Raw genomic sequence first — 17,990 nt, 5'->3', positions numbered from 1 at the left:
GTATATAACTTAGTGCAGAATGTAACCTGACAGACAGAATTGAGACTTTGAACGTCACGTTTGCCATCTTGTCATAAAAGATCTACTGTGGTTACTCTAATAAATATCTTGGTGTGTTAGCTTCAGTTACTGAAAGCATTACGATCAAGACTGCTAGCTACCTCAATTCATATTCCCTTAAATATACGAGCGCGACACTATGGACGCAGTTTGGTTAAGTGCCTTGACGCTAAATTTGTACACCACCATTTACCTCAACGATTAAATTGGCACCTGTTGATTCTTTGTTCGTTTAATATAAGAGAATGTCAAGATGAATCTTCACAAATAAAAATATCATTAAATGGACATAAATATTCCTTTTGACAGTAATGGAGACTGATAAAATAACGAGGCCGTAGACGCGTAAAAGGTTGATAGTGGTATTGAATTTTCTTGCAATAACCCTATGAAAACAAAACTCAGCAACCGATGAAACAGCAACTATCCTTTGGACATTGGGTTCCCGAGATATTCCACTCTCGATATGTTTATCTTGGCTCCACACTGCGCATGAGCTGTGAGAATGCGCAGTCAAGGGTACAAGGGTACCAATATGGCCGCCGACGTTTCGTACTTCCTGTGCTTTTGGCTTTTTCAACTCAGCAGGCCTTGAGCAGGTTGCTTTATACTTGAACCAAATTGCAAACTGTTGACTGTTTCGTTCATATTCTCCCGTTGTGGATTAATGGTGATAAAAAGACAAACCTGTAAGAACAGACGACAGAAATTAACTACACAAAGCCATCTTTTCCTCAGTGATGTAAAACATACTGACAAGGCCTTTATGCTAACACCATCTGGTTACAGTTTTGTGAATATTAGCATGATATTCTGATATTCAGTCACTTTTATAGATACCAACCTTGGCATCTGGTCCAAGGAACGGTTGAAGTAAGGTAGTGAGGGCTGACTTCCGAAAGTTGGCGTCTCCTGTACCGTTGCGAAGTTTGATCAACACCTGTACAAGTATATAAAGTGCTCAAAGTCATATTTAAGATCACCATCCGTGAAGGAGTTTATCAGGGCGGTGATGGGAAATGATGCTGTTGAAGATAACTTTTATTATAATGTGTAGAATAATCATAAGGTAGAACGCACCTCGGGGACATACATTCGGACTCTCAAACTTTGAAAATACGAATTAGGTACACCGCTTGTTAGGCTAAACGACAAAAGGCACCGAGACACTTTGAAGAAACATTACTCACCTCTTTCAGGGCACCAAATGACCTTTGAACCGCTAACGATTCAGACGGCGCAAACTGCGAGTCGCCTGACTTACGCACATCCGCTGAATCTGTGCTGGCCAGATCACCGAGTATCAAGCTGCCCCGAGTCACGGCGTTGGAAATTCTATCTGCTCCAGTAACTTGCAGAATAACCAACATGTGTGATTGATTTCTGTGAGACACAGAAAAAATGTTTCATAATGAACGTTATATAATTTACCAACACAATGCTGGTGTAGGGGTACATTAACATTACTTTAGGCCTGTATACTGATTGACGTGCGCGTGCGTAGCTAAGTTTCCAATTAGCTGTCTCTCCTCAATTTATCTATTTGTGTTTATCCTTATTTTCTGAAATCACGTAAGTTTGTAAATAAATTATTCATTTATTTTTTCTCAATTTGAATATTTATACTTTAACTCACTGTTTATTCATTTACTTACTTATGAACTAAAATTGCTATCTGGTTAACCATAGACCCTCGAGAAAAACTCGACTGTCTATGGGTAAACTTATTCGCTCAGTCACTCACCGGCTAATATTTTACTGTCGAGAGTCGAAGCAAGACTCGCTTATACTATCTATACTTTTTACCAACTTAAACACTTATACCTACTTACTTACTCATATATGCTCTTACCAACTTACTTTCACAAACTCACTGTGTAGAAAAAGCCTACTTACTTACTCATATATGCTCTTACCAACTTACTTTCACAAACTCACTGTGTAGAAAAAGCCATGTTATACGTAATTCGCAAAAGTTCAGTTTTGAGGCAGGATGATATAAATTGAAAACTGATATCAAAATATATTATAGTTAATTCATTAGTAAGATTTTTACTTCTTCGATTTCCGCCTTCCCTTTGTTCCCATATCCACGAGACGCGCCATATCTGCTAGAGTATTGACTGGCTCTTGCGAAACGCCCTCAATGTTCAATTCATCACTTGTTTTACCCTGCTTCATGTCCGAGTTGGCTTTATCACATAGAAGATCGTGAACTTGGTCATTATAAACCTCTATTACAGATACCTGAAATATAAATCCATAAATCAGAAAATTATGCTTTTGCAAGTGCAACTCAAGAAACGTTCTGAACACAAATCTAGAACAATAATACCCAAATACAATAAGTGTGAAACAGAAGCTTGTGAACGCTTTACAAACGAAGAGACAGAAGCAGGGGCCAAAATTGACAGACAGACAGACAGACAGACAGACAGACAGACAGACAGACAGACAGACAGACATATACAAATGGGCTTGCCAGCGGGTAGACGGCCAAGCTGGTACGTTGATGGTTCAGAGAGAGAGAGAGAGAGAGAGAGAGAGAGAGAGAGAGAGAGAGAGAGAGAGAGAGAGATGGGTAGACAGATACTGATGCAGATCGGCAAAAAGACAGATGGATAAACAAACCAAACAGACATAAATTATTCCGTAATAGTGTAAGGAATAATACATATCCTACCTTTAACTGGTATTGGATGTGTCTGTTATTATCACATAAACCAAGAATACCCTTGGCAGCCTTCAGTCCAATTCCATCACCAGACCCAAATAACGTATGTGTCTTTCCGGAACCCGACTGACCGTACGCGAATAGACACACACAGTAACCGTCAACAGCCGACACCATCAGCGGAGTTATTTCTTCATAGACCTTGAAAGAACATTAAATTATTTATTCAAGGAGATAAGCTGCAACTATACATACACTACCGCTTTCAAGGCGGTTTTTACATTACAGTAATGTACTGCAATTTACATTTTTTTTCGTCCTTCTTGCAAAAACACTCTCTCGTTCTACTCCAGAATCGTGCCGAAATATCCAGTATTCAACCTATGAACACAAGCTTTACGTGAGTAATGTCCAAATATATCGTCCGGCTTGTGTGTGCAGGGCTAATTTTGGATTTCGACATATTGTAGGGACAAGAAGAAAAATCATACTTGACTCAAAGAACAAAATAATATAATGAAAATATCATAACAAAATACAGCTATTCGGACTCTCAAATTCGGACTCTCAAATTTTTCTTATTTTTTCTGATCTACCACATGTGGGGGGCTCATTTTGAAGCTCTGAGAGCCTAAGAAAAATTTTCACCGTCTTGTTTTTCGCAAATCGAAAATTATCATTTTTCTCCACACAGTTAACACGGGGATGTTGGCCATTTTGAGTTTAAAATATCGGTAATATGCTCGGTAATTTCTTTCTCTAATTCCAAACTTTGCATGGTGGCCCCTGATTTTTATTCTTGATTTGATAAGAAAATTGTTGAAAGTTTCATTGAGGAAAGTTTCTTAAACGACTTTTGTCATTATTATGCAGACGCCTCACCACCATTATTAGGGGATAGAGACTGATATAGCCAAAGCAAAACTGAATAAGCTCTTGCTTTAGGTTTAAATGGAATGAGATGTCAAATTACTCCAGACATACCTGATCTTGACTAGCATTCACGACGAAAACTTTGTCAAATCTGCATTTTATTCCCCTTTCTTTACAGTTGATGTCCTGATCAGAGACAGTTTCTACGCAAAATTTGGACTTATCGCCTGGGCGGCAGCGACAGAATACCCGGACGTTGCCCTTGACTTCTTGAAGCTGTGTGGCCGAGGTTAATTGAAAGCGGTGAAATGATGAAAAGAGAAACAGATAAGTAAGTTATGAAGAGAGAAACAGATAGGTTAGTTACGTGAACTTGACCGATGATTCCAGTTCAACAGTGAACTTTCGGCCTCGTTGTCAGAAAATTCCGCAATATCAAACATGTTGAACTATACTAACGTCTTCCTTTGGAAAATATCAGATTTTATTGAACAAATGATGAAGACAATGGTGTTTGTTTTAAAATGACTATAGTACACCCTTATTCAAGGGCATTATTACCATACATGGCCACACAGTTTTGTTGATATTGTTGTTTGTTTTTTTTTAACTTTGCACAGAATGCGTTCTTTTCAATCCATAAGAATCTCCAATTTGAATGGTGCGGCAACACTAACCATCGAAGATGTTTTCTCATCTGTGTACATACTTTTTGCAAAAAACATCTCAGACAATAAAATCGTCATGCTAAGTGAGCAGAATGAATTGACACGGGGTTTCCCTGGAAAACGTGTACTTGTACAAAAAAGTCACGTGATACAAGCTTCGTACCTTGTTGTAGTAATACCGTTTGCGTGAACATTCTTGTACGTAGCGTACCCTGAGTTGCTCGGAGTCAAATTCTCTGTCCTCGCCCATTACGTCATCTCTCTCTGATGACGCTGACATTGACACCTCGACCGTGGCCTTGACCTCTTGCATCAGTCCGTTTATGTCTGTCATACAAGAAGATGACCTTGTGACCAAATACCTAAGTCTAAACAATTTCAGGCGTTCCGTCGTTTAATACATGATAATTGAAGAAAGACCAAAATTTAAATTACCATAAAAGAACACCAATCATATTCTATGCCAATAATAGAAACATGCGTCTCGCAAACATATGACTACATAATCGCCTATTAGTACTTTGATCTCACTTTTATGGAAAGACCATGCTACTTGGTAAGTCTGTATGCAGATCATTTACTTCACACAACTCGTGGATTTGACTTCAAGATAAATTCGTGCATAACAGCCCTAAATTTCAGCGAATGGTGTTCACGTGAGTACATGCAGACCGAAATAAGAGAAAGTCAATAGTTGCACTCATTGCATTATTATAAAAAATTCTGCTCAGTTGGATCAAAGGCTGGTATCCTGTCCAGTTCCTCTTGCACTTTCCGATGGAACACTTTAATCGATTACGGATTGATAAAAAAAAACATCACTTGGTAAGGCACTGAAACATACCTTTCATTTCTTCTCGTATAAACTTTCTCATATTCCTTTGTGTTCTCCGCAATTCTTGCAACTCTGTCCTCACTGCTTCGAGAGTACGTTTCTGTTCTTCCTATTAATGGAAAATAACTTTTAAATGGCGGTTCGTATCGATAAAAACAAAAAACCTGTAGACTAACTTTCTCATATTTGATAATTATTTCATTATATTTCCTGAATTCGCATACTGTAGTGTCTATCGACGTAGTATTGAGATATAAACAAGATTATGAAATTCATAAATAATTTCTTGTATCGGCCAAAATGCAGTTCGGGAAAATATGAACCATAACTGTAATTATACCTTCCATTTCAGTGATAGACAGATCGTGGTCGGACATCCTGTGCTTCTGCAATTTGTTATCCTAGTGTAATATTGCAAATAAGTCATTTGACTCGTTTACATTCCTACTGACCTTAATAAGATTTTCAGAAAAAGTTGGTTGCTCTTCATATTCGTCTCCCTACAGCGAGAAGATGCACGTAAAAGTAATGTTAATTACTTAAAGAGCAGGATTAATGGCCACATTCTCTGGACTTAAGTTTTTGCTTGTGTGTTCTGTGTCTGATTATGTGACTGTGTCTGCGACTGACTCAATCTGCTGTCACCGTCTGTCTCATTCTTTCCCCTTTGCTCTCACAATCTCTCTTACTGCTTGGTCGTCAGTGTCTTCGGTTTTACGTATTAATGGGTCTGCATGTCAGTTTGTAGTTCTATCTCACCATCTTGCTCTCTGTCAGCATTTTTCTTCTGACTCTGTCTGACATGTGTAAGAGTAGCATGCCCTGAGGAAAAGTTCGTCTGTTTCCCTCTTTTTGTCTCAAACTGGTCTTGGCTGATGGTTTTATTTCTGCATCTCACTGTCTCTCTCTGTCGTTGTCTTTACCTCTGTCCCTCTGTCATCCTCCCTCCCTCCCCCTCCCTCCCCCTCCCTCCTCTCTCTCTCTCTCTCTCTCTCTCTCTCTCTCTCTCTCTCTCTCTCTCTCTCTCTCTCTCTCTCTCTCTCTCTCTCTGAAGTATTACACCGATATAACAGTACCTTGGAGTTATTTAATTGCTCCTGAATTCTGTGGGCATACGCTGCATCTTCTTCCTTTATGAAAAGTTTATACAGTGGTTTGTATCGAACCGTTGGCAATACAGGAGTTATAAACATACCGTCTAAATTGAGGAGTTGCCAACACTGTCAGGTGTAACTATCGTCTAGCAGTAATATTAGACGATCACAAAGAAATCGATTCTTTCAAATAGTGTATTGGAGGATGTAGAAAAAAACAACACCAGATCCGCTCAAATAAGGTACCGTTCAGTTTTTACGGCCGGGGGGGGGGCCGGCAAAATCCAGGGGGGGGTCATCAAAATTTTGGAATCCGCAAAGGGGGGGTCATCGCTTTTTCACTGGTAGAAAGGGGGGGGTCACCACATTTTCAAAAACATAATACCAGCAATAAAGTTCACTTTATGCCATTGCCATGATCGACCCTCTTTACCGGCGGGCCGCCTTCGGCGGCCCACTACAATAAATATACATTATGTATTACCCATGACCCTCTTAACGGGCAGACGCCTTTGGCGGCCTACTCCAATAAGGTTTACTTCATGCAATGGCCATGATCGACCCTCTTTACCGGCGGGCCGCCTCTGGCGGCCCACTCCAATAAATGACTTTATGTAATACCCACGGCAATCTTAATGGCCGTGCGCCTTCAGCGGCCCTGTCCAGTAAAGTCTACTTTATGCAATAGCCATGATCGACCCTCTTTACTGGCGGGCCACCTTTGGTGGCCCACTAGAATAAAGTTGACTTTACGTAATGGCCCATGACCCTCTTAACCGGAGGGCTGCCTTTGGCGAACCACTCCAATAAAGTTCACTTTATACAATGTCCATGGACATGAGTTGTCTATGGAAATGAAGTTAAAAATTGCCTTACAGTCATCCTAATTAACAGACGTTTCAATGGATGTGGCTGAGAAGTTTGTGCACTGGCATCTCTGCTACACGAATAAAGTGCGCGGCGTACCGGAGTTCAAATCCAAACCATGCGGGTAAATTTGACATATGGGTTTTAGTTATTTTTAAGCGGGGGGGGGGGGTCATCAATTTTTTAGTCTGACAAAGGGGGGGTCATCTTTTTTTCACGAAAAATTCAGGGGGGTCTATATTTTTTTGAACACCGGCGACAAGATTTGGCCGGCCCCCCCCCCAGCCGTAAAAACTGAACGCTCCCTAATGCTTGCAAATGATGCGTTCTGAGCGACGTGGTAACTGACAGTGTTGGCAATTCCTCAGTTTAGACGCTATGTCTGTTCCCATATTGCCAATGGCTCAACGCAAACCACTGTAAAGATTTCTGAGTGATGAAAATAATTTGTCAATTCATATATGTCTGCTGAAATATTGGCCGGAAAATGAAAACCATCATTCTCTGCCTAAAGAGTGACGGTTTTTCGAATGTTGCACAAAGATCACGTATCGCTCATCGGTATTTCTGAGTTGGTTGAACACCTTCAAATTTAAAAATGCTTTTTAACTTGAACTTTAATGATTCTTAATTCTTTACTAATTGTTTTGTGTTCCTCATGGACAACGCCACTAGAAAGGAAATGTCGCTAGTAATACGGTGTTTGGAAAGTGGGGTTGATGGTACTGCTCACCGACCTCTTGGTGCAGCTTCCATGCCAAAGCTTCGTCGTCTACCTGTGGAATAATGATAACGACATTATACTTTTGAGTATTCCCTACTGCGTTTTAACCCTTCCACCACCATGGTTTGTCCCAAATCCATTGTTTTCTATGGTACAGTTTGACCTGTACACAAGGAACTGGGGTTGAAAGGGTTAAGTCATACTCCAGCTGACGAAGGAAATTTGCGTCAGAGTTTCAAAGTCATTTTAAAGTTTGTTGTCAGTGAGTGGCCAGCGACGGCACAAGAACAGTTCGTTTAATTTTTTTGTGGACAAACAACTTTGGAAATACAGAAACAATGTGTGGAATTGTTTGTGAAGCAGGTTCTTTTGAGTTCAAGTGATGGAGACAGAGGCAGCGGCTCTATTTCTTCAAACTTTATTACTACAGCTACGCTGAGTATCATTGGGTGGATAAGTGACGACCAGTTCCAGTAGTAGAAATAGTTTTGTAGGTATGCGCCTCTAGTGAAAGAAACGTTTGCTCATTCTTTCCTCAAGAATCTTTCAACCATTGTCTTTCAAAACCAAGAATAAAAACTATATAGGTCACTTGGCAAATTTTGGTACTAGAGAAACAAATTACCCAAGATTTACCGATATTTGAGATTCAAAATGCCCGCCATACGTGTGTTAACTCTATGGAGAAAAACACAATTTTCGATATTCTAAACTAAGACGGTGAAAATTTTCCTTACACCAAGAGGTTTAAATGAACTCCCACAAGTGGTAGATCAGAAGAGAATTGGAAAAGTTTGAGAGTCCGAATATTTGTCTCCGAGGCGCGTTCTGCTTTAAACACGTGAGAATGTTGCTGCACATCTTTGGACAGGAACTTCTTTGTTAAATTATTTGATACCGTCCATCACATCTGTAAGCGCGCACTGAATCGTGTCCCATGAATTCAACGGGAAATAGTGTTCTCACATTCCTGGTCGCTGGGAGTGCGGGATCGACGGTGTGGGAAAAATCGATCCCACACTCTCAGAAATCGTCCCACACTCTGCAGTAAATAATACACGGGCTCTGATTGGATGATAAACAGTCTGTTTCGTTTCACGCGCAAAATGTTATCCAATGGCACGACGAGTAACACACGGACTGGAACTACAAAGTAAGCAGGTCAGAGTACAGTGGCAGACGACCGAGTTGTCACGATTTTGGATAATGTTGTACGTGTCCAACGTGAATTTTATGCATTTTGTGGTCATGTGAGAAAAAGAATCTCACACCCCAAGGACCTGGGATCAGATTTCTCACACGAGTTGGGGATATTTTGTCTCACACTCGCCGTATTATTCTTTTATCACGTTATAACTTGATTTCACTGGTAAAGATACATGCTTGTCGTGTGCGCTACGCTCTTCATAATTACATCTTTAAGAAACCGGAGAATGACATAAACTGTCAAAAGTCGCAATCATTGATTCACCATCATCACAATCGATGTAATTCAGTGAAAGGAAGTGAAAAAAATCGGAGTGTCAAGGAAAGCTGGCTCACCAGATTAGCTGACATTGACGAAGAATACGTCGACTGATGTACTCCAAATTCATTGGTGAATGTTGGTCTGGACGAACTAATCGACGAAGGAGGGGGACTGTTTCTCCGTTCTTTCGACTTACTTGCTCCTGACCCCATGGTTGATCAAGATTGTCCACTTAATAAATAAATAAATAAATAAATAAATAAATAAATAAATAAATAAATAAGTCATTGACGATGACATAGTCCCCTTGTAATTGGGTATTTGTCAATGGAAGTGACTAAACAGAAGTCGATATGATGCACATGAAACAAAATGCGGGTACCAAAGCCCTGTCTGTGACTGATGCCCATATTGGATTGGATTATAAACAAGTAGACATCAGTAATAGTGGTGTGTCATGCCCTGGCTTTTTAAATGTCAAAATTCAACTAATCTGCAAGAATTTTTTCCAGGCATGTCTGAGAATTGGCTTTTGACATAAAAAAGTCAGTACGCCAGATGTGAACCAAAATTGCCCATGTTCAGTACAGAAGAGACTTCCTATATTTAATTATTTATACTGCTAAAAGCCTTTCTTGATTGGTACATTTTTGCATGATCAACATCTGCAGCAAGTGTCATCAGATTTAGCACAGTCATTCAGCATATTGATCTCTAATTACAAATATTGTTTCCCTGTTTAGCCAATCTGGGCTGCCACTCTTATCACAAAAGGTCATTAAATAAGTCAATAATTTATCAACAGGATGTCGCAATACACTTTTACATTACCATGAAGATCAACATCTGTACCATGTTTCATCAAATTCGATGCAGTATTTCTGGACATATCACACTAATTAGGAAAATTCATTAAATATGCAAAATAGAAATTAACTAACATGATACTTATAAACATATTTAAACACAGTTAAAGCAACATGAGTTCAAAATCTATACAAAGTGTCAACAAATCTGATGAGGTATTTCTTGGCATATAAGCCTAATTACGAAAATTCATTAAATATGCAAATACGCAATTAATTGACATGATACTACTACCGTAAATGTCTTTGCATGCTACTACAACACTTTGAGATCAACATCTGTACCAAGTTTCATCAAATTTGGTGCAGCATTTCTGGACATAGCACACTAATTGGGAAAGTTTATTAAATATGCAAATTAGCAATTAATTGAAGAGATACTACTTAATGTCTATGTTCGCTAGTACAACACTTTGTGAGCAACATCTGTACTAAGTTTCATCAAATTTGCTGCAGTATTTCCAGACATTCACACTTATTATTAGGTTCATTAAATATGCAAATAAGCAATTAATTGACATGATACTGATTAATGTCTATGCACAGTATTAGAGAGATAAGAGATTAACATCTGTACCATGTTTCATCAAATTTGGTGTAGAATATCTAGACATATTTCTTTAATTACAGAAATTAACCAAATATGCAAATTAGCAATTAAATGACATGATCCTGCTAAATGTTTGTGCACACAGGTATGGTTTTGGTGTATGAATATCTGTATCATCAAGTTTCATCAAATTTGGGTCAGTATTTCTTGACACATTAGCGGATTCATGAAATTCATTTAATATGCAAATTAGCAATTAAATCACATGATCTTCCTAAATGTCTTTGCACATTGTTTCAGATCAGGTGTGTTAGCATCTGTAAGAAGTTTCATCACATTGTAGTCAGTTATTATTAAAATATTACCAAAATTATGAAAATTCGTAAAATATGCAAATTAGCAATTATTTGACCAAATACTGACAAATGTTTTTGTGTACTATTAGAGCTCTGCGTGACCACCATGTTGACAACATTTCATCAAATCTGGTGAAGTCTCTAATGATACATACCTTTTTTCAAAACTCACTGATTATGCAAATTAGCGTTAATAATGTGTGCCACGCCCAAAACAATGGACGTGCATATATATGTATGCCATGGTGTATTATACTTGTACCAAGTTTGAAAGGAATGGGCTCAGACATGTCTGAGAAATCTGACGGATGGACGGACGCACGGATGCACGGACGGACGCACGGAGCCCAAACCAATTGTCCCCTGGACTTTGTCCGGGGACTAATACATACATAGATACATAATACATAGATCCATACATACATATATCCATAGATCCATACATACATACATACATACATACATACATACATACATACATACATACTATTATTAAGGCTGTGACATAGAGAAACAGGCAGACGAGACACAGCCAATCAGAAACGGGAAATAAAGGTCAGTTGTCCATGGAGATCTCAAGTTATACAAAGACACGGAAGTAGATGTACAAGCAATACATTCAGGAGTGTGACTCGACAAGGAGGTTGAAAATAATATCGCCTCGACTATTTGCCGTAGAATTCTAGTGCGTGATCGTGTCAGATAGACTTTATTCCATCTGTAATTTGTGTCTTAGCCACACCATGGAGGTCAAAAAGATAGCTCCATGGTCATTCTTTTAACACCTTGAAACACTGTGGCTAATGCATGCACTGTCTTGATCGTCCTATCCAGCAATGACTCAGTCTTTTTGACCAGGTGTAAAACAACAAGCAATGGGCGATTGCAAACTTTTGTGACGCACTTACCTGATCTTGACTAGTCTAAAAGCTGAGAACTAGGTGGCAAATCCGCGACTGCTGTCGCTGTTTGCGACATGGCTTCATTGGCATCGCTGACAGGTACAGGCGAAGCTACGCGTTGTATGTCCAACACCATAGCAACTATAAACGCATGGTTGGATATCGGCAGTTGACCCTTTGACCCGGACTTTAAATCTTACGTGCAATCGCATAAAACAAACAACATCAGCAAAAAGTCATTGATAATCACTCGAGTGATTCTGTCAGATGATCTGGACAGGTGCCGCCAACTAACAATATCGTCAATTTTCTAAAATCACCACAAAACATGTTTCAGAGGCTGATATACTGATTTCGCATAATTTATAGAGCTTTTCGTAATTGCCCTCCCACTTGCATACGCGGAAAACATGCCCTCCCACTGAATTATGATGCCCACTGCCCTCAAGTATCTATGGTCTGCCAGCTCCCCACTCCCCACAACAGTCCAAGCTCCCCACTACCCTCTCCCCACCGCAACCAAAATCATCGCAAGACTGCATGCAAGCGAAAAACTTTCATTTCAACCTTTTTACATTGCAACCCTTTAAGTTAGGTGCTAAATCCTTCCTGAAGTTCTATCAACCACGGCATTCCCCTTCAGGCTCTACCAATTTTCTGGTTCCCGCTGCCAGAAATGGTCTCCCCACCCACTGTAAAATCTGAAATTTCTTCCCCTCCCGTTGTTAATATTGACTTTCCTCCCTGCCCGCTGATTATAAAATTTGCCCGCCCTCTGAAAAACTGCGCAGAACACCTTTGCACGAACAGCTTCGTTGACGGCACCATTTATAGAACTGTTAATTAGTCAATCTGAGGCTCTGCGCAAACTAACTCGTTCATTTTAACCTAGAAGCGTAGATTCAAGACTATTTCGGCAAGAAATATCCACAGTTTGTCTCAAATATCTGTCTACCAACTATAGCTTCTCCTTCTTAGCAATTGAAAATCAATTATATCGATATGTGTTCTGTGATTCTCTTACATGGTTGTACGTCCTCTAGATACAAGACAGCAGAGCGGCCACAGCCGTGTTCTGGGCGCTGCTCACTGTATATCTCAAAAGCTGCCTGCATGATTTCCGTTTGCAGAGTTATCAATAAACTGCATGTTTCAACATTAAAATTATAGACAAGTGACTTTAAAATTCGCCGATTGTTAAGTAACCAGGGTAACATTAACAGTAGAGCTGAGCTGCCACAGTCGTACACGGGGGACTGTTCACTGTAAGCTTATGTCTCAATAGCTGCCCGCAAGATTTCTGCTTGCACAGTTATTAATAAAATGCATGTTTCACCATTAAAATTACAGACAAGTCATTTTAAAAGACGTCATGCGCCTGTGCTGCAACCGGGGTTATTTAGGATGCAGTGAAGAGCAGATCGAGCAAACCAGTCCACATCAAATTCTGCCCTGTCAGATATTCTAGTGAAAACCCTGTCATGACACTCATACAAATTACCCAATACTATATGATTGAATATATTGGCGTGAGCTTTTATATCTACATTGTGTTGTGACTTTGGATTTCATTTTGTTGGTTTCACCTTTTTCAACCGTCATGAGTAACCGATGATAATCTAGCAGGGTACACCAGGATTTGAATGGTCTTTACTATTGCTTGATTTTTGTAAATTTTACAAATACATGTCTTGATGTTTAACCTTTCTAAGGGAGGTTAGTCAAAATTTCCGTGTTTGAGAGAGGGTTCAAATACACCATGGCTGGCGGGGGGGGGGGGGGGGCACTCGATATTCCAGTTTCCCCCAGGCCGTAAATAATGACAGCTCCCTCACTAGGTCTCGAACTTACCATCCTCTGATAGTGAGTTCAGTACCGTACCCTAACCACTGCCCATGGTGCCAAGCCGATATCGTATAAAGGTTAATATGTAAGAGCTATTAACAATGACAACAATGTAACATCATACATTATTCTTTGTATGACTTCCTGTGTGAAATGCTCAAGTTGGTGCATAAGAAATTTAGTTGCTGTTCTTGATGGGATAACCTTTAAATATCATATGTAATGCAACTACAACGTCATTTCCCTATGGATGAATACTTTGTAGTTTATTTACAAAATGATGAACAAAGTTTATTTTGTGTCTATTCTCAAGCCTTGCTGACTCTTGAAATATGACCAGACTTCTAATACTGCTCACATTGTAACCGTTGTAACATTGTAACCGTTGGCTTTTTTTCTTTCATTTTAAACTTGCCAATACGGCGACGTCTTCTATATGGATAGAACATGTAGGAGACTGAGACAGCTTTCAACATTTTTTCCTTGATAATGTCACGGAGAGCGTTCTCAAACTTAGCGTCAGAGGGCGCACTCTCCGTTGATACATTCATGTACCCAAAGCAAGCCAGATCAGAAGCCGGCCACTATATGCGGCTGAATCACTGCAATCGGTATTTCCTCCTCGTTTCCACGCAGTCAAGTTAACTCAAATGCAAACATTCCCCCGTCCTGATCTTTTGCTCGTTGTGTCATGTCATCGTTTTGTCGATGTTACCACAAAGACGCACGAACATCTTCACAGAAAGGAAAGTCACGTGGTGAAGACGAAACTTTGCTTCTCGGTCACTTCAACTTTTTTTTTCTATATTTTTTTCAGCATGCCTGCAGCTCACGTAATATTTATAATTACATCGAAAATCGAGAAAAGGAACTCGTAACTCACATGCATGTGATAATGAACGCAAAAGATTGAACTTGTAGGAGAGCTTTAAACACCTTTACTGTTCTATTACTGCCGACTAGCTATAGATCAAAGGTATTGGCCATGATGCTGTTTGCAGGCTTGTTAAAGGGGCAGTTTTTACTGTGTCACCCATACACATTGTTTCCATTCGACTTTAATCTGTCGATGACAAAAACAAAGTTGTTTACAGGGCAATGTTTACTATGTAACCCACGCTTTGTTTCGCATTGTGATTTTAATCTGATAATGACAAAAATACAACGTTTCGGCAAACCCTTTCTTTTAGGAACAAGAATGCCCTGAACGAAAGTGTTTTGATAAATACCCCCCTCCCAAAAAAAAAATATATATAGGAAATTTTAACCATTCCCTGTCGAAATCAATTATAAAAATTATGGTCACAAAATTTAGCGTAGAAGAATCAAATTACCTAATATTTACCAACACTTGAAAATTCAAAATGGCCGTCACCCCTGTGTTAACTCTATGGAGAAAAATAACATTTTCGATCTTTACAAATTTAAGCCTGTAAAAATTTTACTTACCCCATGAGCTTCGAAATGAGCCCCCCTCCCCCACAGATTGTAGGCCAAAACTATATAGTAAAAGTTTGAAAGTCCAAATGTGTCCCCGAGGCGAATTTTACCTTAAAAGTTTGCTTCCTTCTTGTCGGCATATAAAATCTATGACTTCCATGTCAAACAGACGCGAACAACCTTTCATTAGGACACAGCAGCAGTGCAACTTTACCTGATCGTACACAGTGTTGATTCATTTCTCCAGTGTCTTTTCCAACTTAAATTCCTCTGTTTTGGCAAACAAAGTAATAGTGAATTCTAATGAAGATAATCTCTGTTTTTCTGCATTATTCTAGATGGATGCATTCATGAACTTCACGGCCTGTATGGCGGCGTAGAGAGCTTTTAATTGTAACCATTCTTAAAACAAGTATAATCCACGCTAATACGTTCGTAGTCGATTTACAGAAGCCATTTCAGAATATAGGAAAATATCGAGACCTGCTAGTTTTCTCCCCGTGGTTAAACCTCGGTATAACATTTGCAAAGTAGCTTACCAATATACCAAACTGTTCAAGAGCAAAAGGATGAAAGATTTCCGTTCCATGGTACTCATTTCGCGTCCCGTTTGATACTATACTTCCATAATAGACTTTCTGACTTTAACCGCAAAGAAGACTGATGGATGTACATGTTTATCGTATTTAGCAACAGTTCTGTCCATTTACGTCAGTTTAACCAGCGAGAGACAGGTGATCTACGACGAAACGTGAACTCGCGGAAAACTTGTCTTAGTTTCGTGCAGAAACGAGTTTGCATCCAAGCGCACAACAATCAATCATCGACGCAACATCGATCAAATTGAAGTTGTTTCTTTTAATTTTAAAGTCAGTTCCCTTCTGACAGAGTTTAAGCTATCTCCCCATTGTCAGGTATGACAAAATTGAAACTTTCACAAACGATGTCATACCTTTGACTGTGAAGTGAAAATTCAGGATTACGACATTCTTTTTTCTCACTTCCGTGGATGATACGCACGATACAAGAATGAAAGAAAGAAATGAAAATTCAGACCAAAACCGGGAACTTTGACCAACTTGATTTATTTAATTATCCGAACCCACCCTGTCAACGATAACCTGTCACAGTAAAAATCACGAGACGCCCAATGTTGTTGCCAGGATAAGAGATGAACAATTAAAATTCCGAGTGTGGTCATAATCCAGGTGGGCACATTTAGAAACAAGATTTTATTTAGTTGTCAGAACATACATCTTTCAATTTTTTAGAATTCCACTTTTTGAGTTTTTAGTCGAATGTTAAAGGGATACGGTCGTCAGAACTGCGCTCAAAGGTCGTGTGGGTCCATACGACCAATGATGTTAACACTGTATCCAAGGTACGATGGTGATTGATGACAGTTGAAACATGTCTGTCATAATCTACATCGTATAATTTAAATGTTGCAGCTAGAATGATGAGGTGCATCCAGATATCTTGCAGGAAATACATTGATTGTAAACAAGAAACTCGCACAGGCGCAGTTCCGACGACTGTTTCCCTTTAATATTTTCTAAATTGACCAAAAGCGTGTCAGAACCGCTTTAACAATCTTCAGCCAGCACCTTTTATTCACAGTATATTTTCGCTACCCTGGAAAAATTCACCCCTTTGTACGGTCAGTTCAATGCCCTCCTGGACTCAGTCTCTCGACGAATTCCCTTAAGTCATCTGTCAGTCTGTTAGACTTTCTATTAACCTCGTCTGTCCGTGTTATTGTATCTTAGCCAATACCGCCAGTGAACCGGAACAAATGTGACTTGTGTTTTAATAATTGATACTAATTTAAACACAGATTCTTTAGCTTTGCTAATACAAACGACATTTCCCTATTCCGACATAAACACACTCACCTTAAATTTATGCGACTTCACAAGCTAAATGTAGTACTCTGTTCTGCAACTGAAACAGAATTTAATTTTTTATATTTACTTTTATAATTTTAAAAAGGATAATTGCATTTGTCGTTTTTTAAGTGCTGGACCACTCCATTCTCCAGAAACCTCTAAAATTCTTCGTGAAATCTGGTAGTAATTCGCCTTTGTTTAAGGTAGTTGGCGCCTCGAAAGTGTAAGATTAAAGTTTGATCACAATTTCCTAAGTTTTGCTATTTTCTTACCAAATCAAGAACATAAGTCAGGGGGTCACCGTGCAAAGTTTGGTACTACAGGAAAAAATTAGCTTACATATTTACTGATGCTGAAATTCAAAATGGCCGCCATTCCAGTGCTCGATCTATGGGGGAAAATGGAATTTTCAGTTTTCGCAAAACTACGATGATTTCTTTTTACGCCAAGTGGTATCTCTGTAGTTTACAGGGCTCTATGTTGGGACACTGACCTTTGACCCATGATTACCATGGAAATGTTCTGTCTTCTGCTAACAACTTCCTGTATAGCTATGTTGCAGCAAATGCACCCTCCACATTCGCACTATTCTGGTGTCAGGGTAAGTCGCCGAAATTCGGGCGACTTGTACACTCCCTCCGAGTTCGTTTTGATTTCTTATCCCATTTTGTGAACAAAAACAAACAAAAAATAAACAAAGAATTATAACATCATCATCATCAGCAGTAGTAGTAGTAGTAGTAGTAAAGCAGTAGTAGTCGTCGTTTTAGTTTTCAAACCATTCCTTATTCACTATTGCTATATACAATGTTGTGCAAGGAAAATATATCAGAAAACGGGAGAAAATGTAAGGGAAAAACTGAAATAAAAGGAAACAAT

General features: G+C 39.2%; 1 protein-coding gene across 1 annotated transcript; it reads right to left on the bottom strand.

Annotated features, from left to right (window-relative positions):
- Nucleotides 1–276: 276 nt before the first annotated feature.
- On the bottom strand, nt 277–12,104 carry LOC139137475 (uncharacterized). Its single transcript, XM_070705599.1, has 13 exons — nt 11,944–12,104; nt 9,338–9,494; nt 7,809–7,847; nt 6,187–6,240; nt 5,563–5,610; nt 5,120–5,219; nt 4,439–4,602; nt 3,719–3,883; nt 2,744–2,935; nt 2,117–2,307; nt 1,251–1,443; nt 905–1,000; nt 277–747 (listed from the first exon to the last, which is right to left on the bottom strand). Exons 2-13 carry the CDS (start codon nt 9,473–9,475, stop codon nt 637–639), a joined length of 1,491 nt encoding a protein of 496 aa, XP_070561700.1. The 5' UTR covers nt 9,476–9,494; nt 11,944–12,104; the 3' UTR covers nt 277–636.
- Nucleotides 12,105–17,990: the final 5,886 nt, after the last annotated feature.

Source organism: Ptychodera flava, chromosome 7 (assembly GCF_041260155.1).
Source record: "Ptychodera flava strain L36383 chromosome 7, AS_Pfla_20210202, whole genome shotgun sequence".
NCBI classification, from domain to species: Eukaryota; Metazoa; Hemichordata; class Enteropneusta; family Ptychoderidae; genus Ptychodera; species Ptychodera flava.
The sequence above is the reverse complement of the archived record's forward strand: the minus strand, read 5'-3'. Positions and strand labels throughout refer to the sequence as shown.

Excerpts from the sequence above, each read along its gene's own strand:
- LOC139137475 (XM_070705599.1), bottom strand. The coding sequence starts at position 9,475 with ATGGGGTCAGGAGCAAGTAAGTCGAAAGAACGGAGAAACAGTCCCCCT. Across the intron at positions 6,241-7,808 it reads CATGGAAGCTGCACCAAGAG|GAAGAAGATGCAGCGTATGC; the intron begins GTCGGTGAGCAG and ends CTTTTCATAAAG. Across the intron at positions 3,884-4,438 it reads AACGGTATTACTACAACAAG|CTTCAAGAAGTCAAGGGCAA; the intron begins GTACGAAGCTTG and ends TCGGCCACACAG.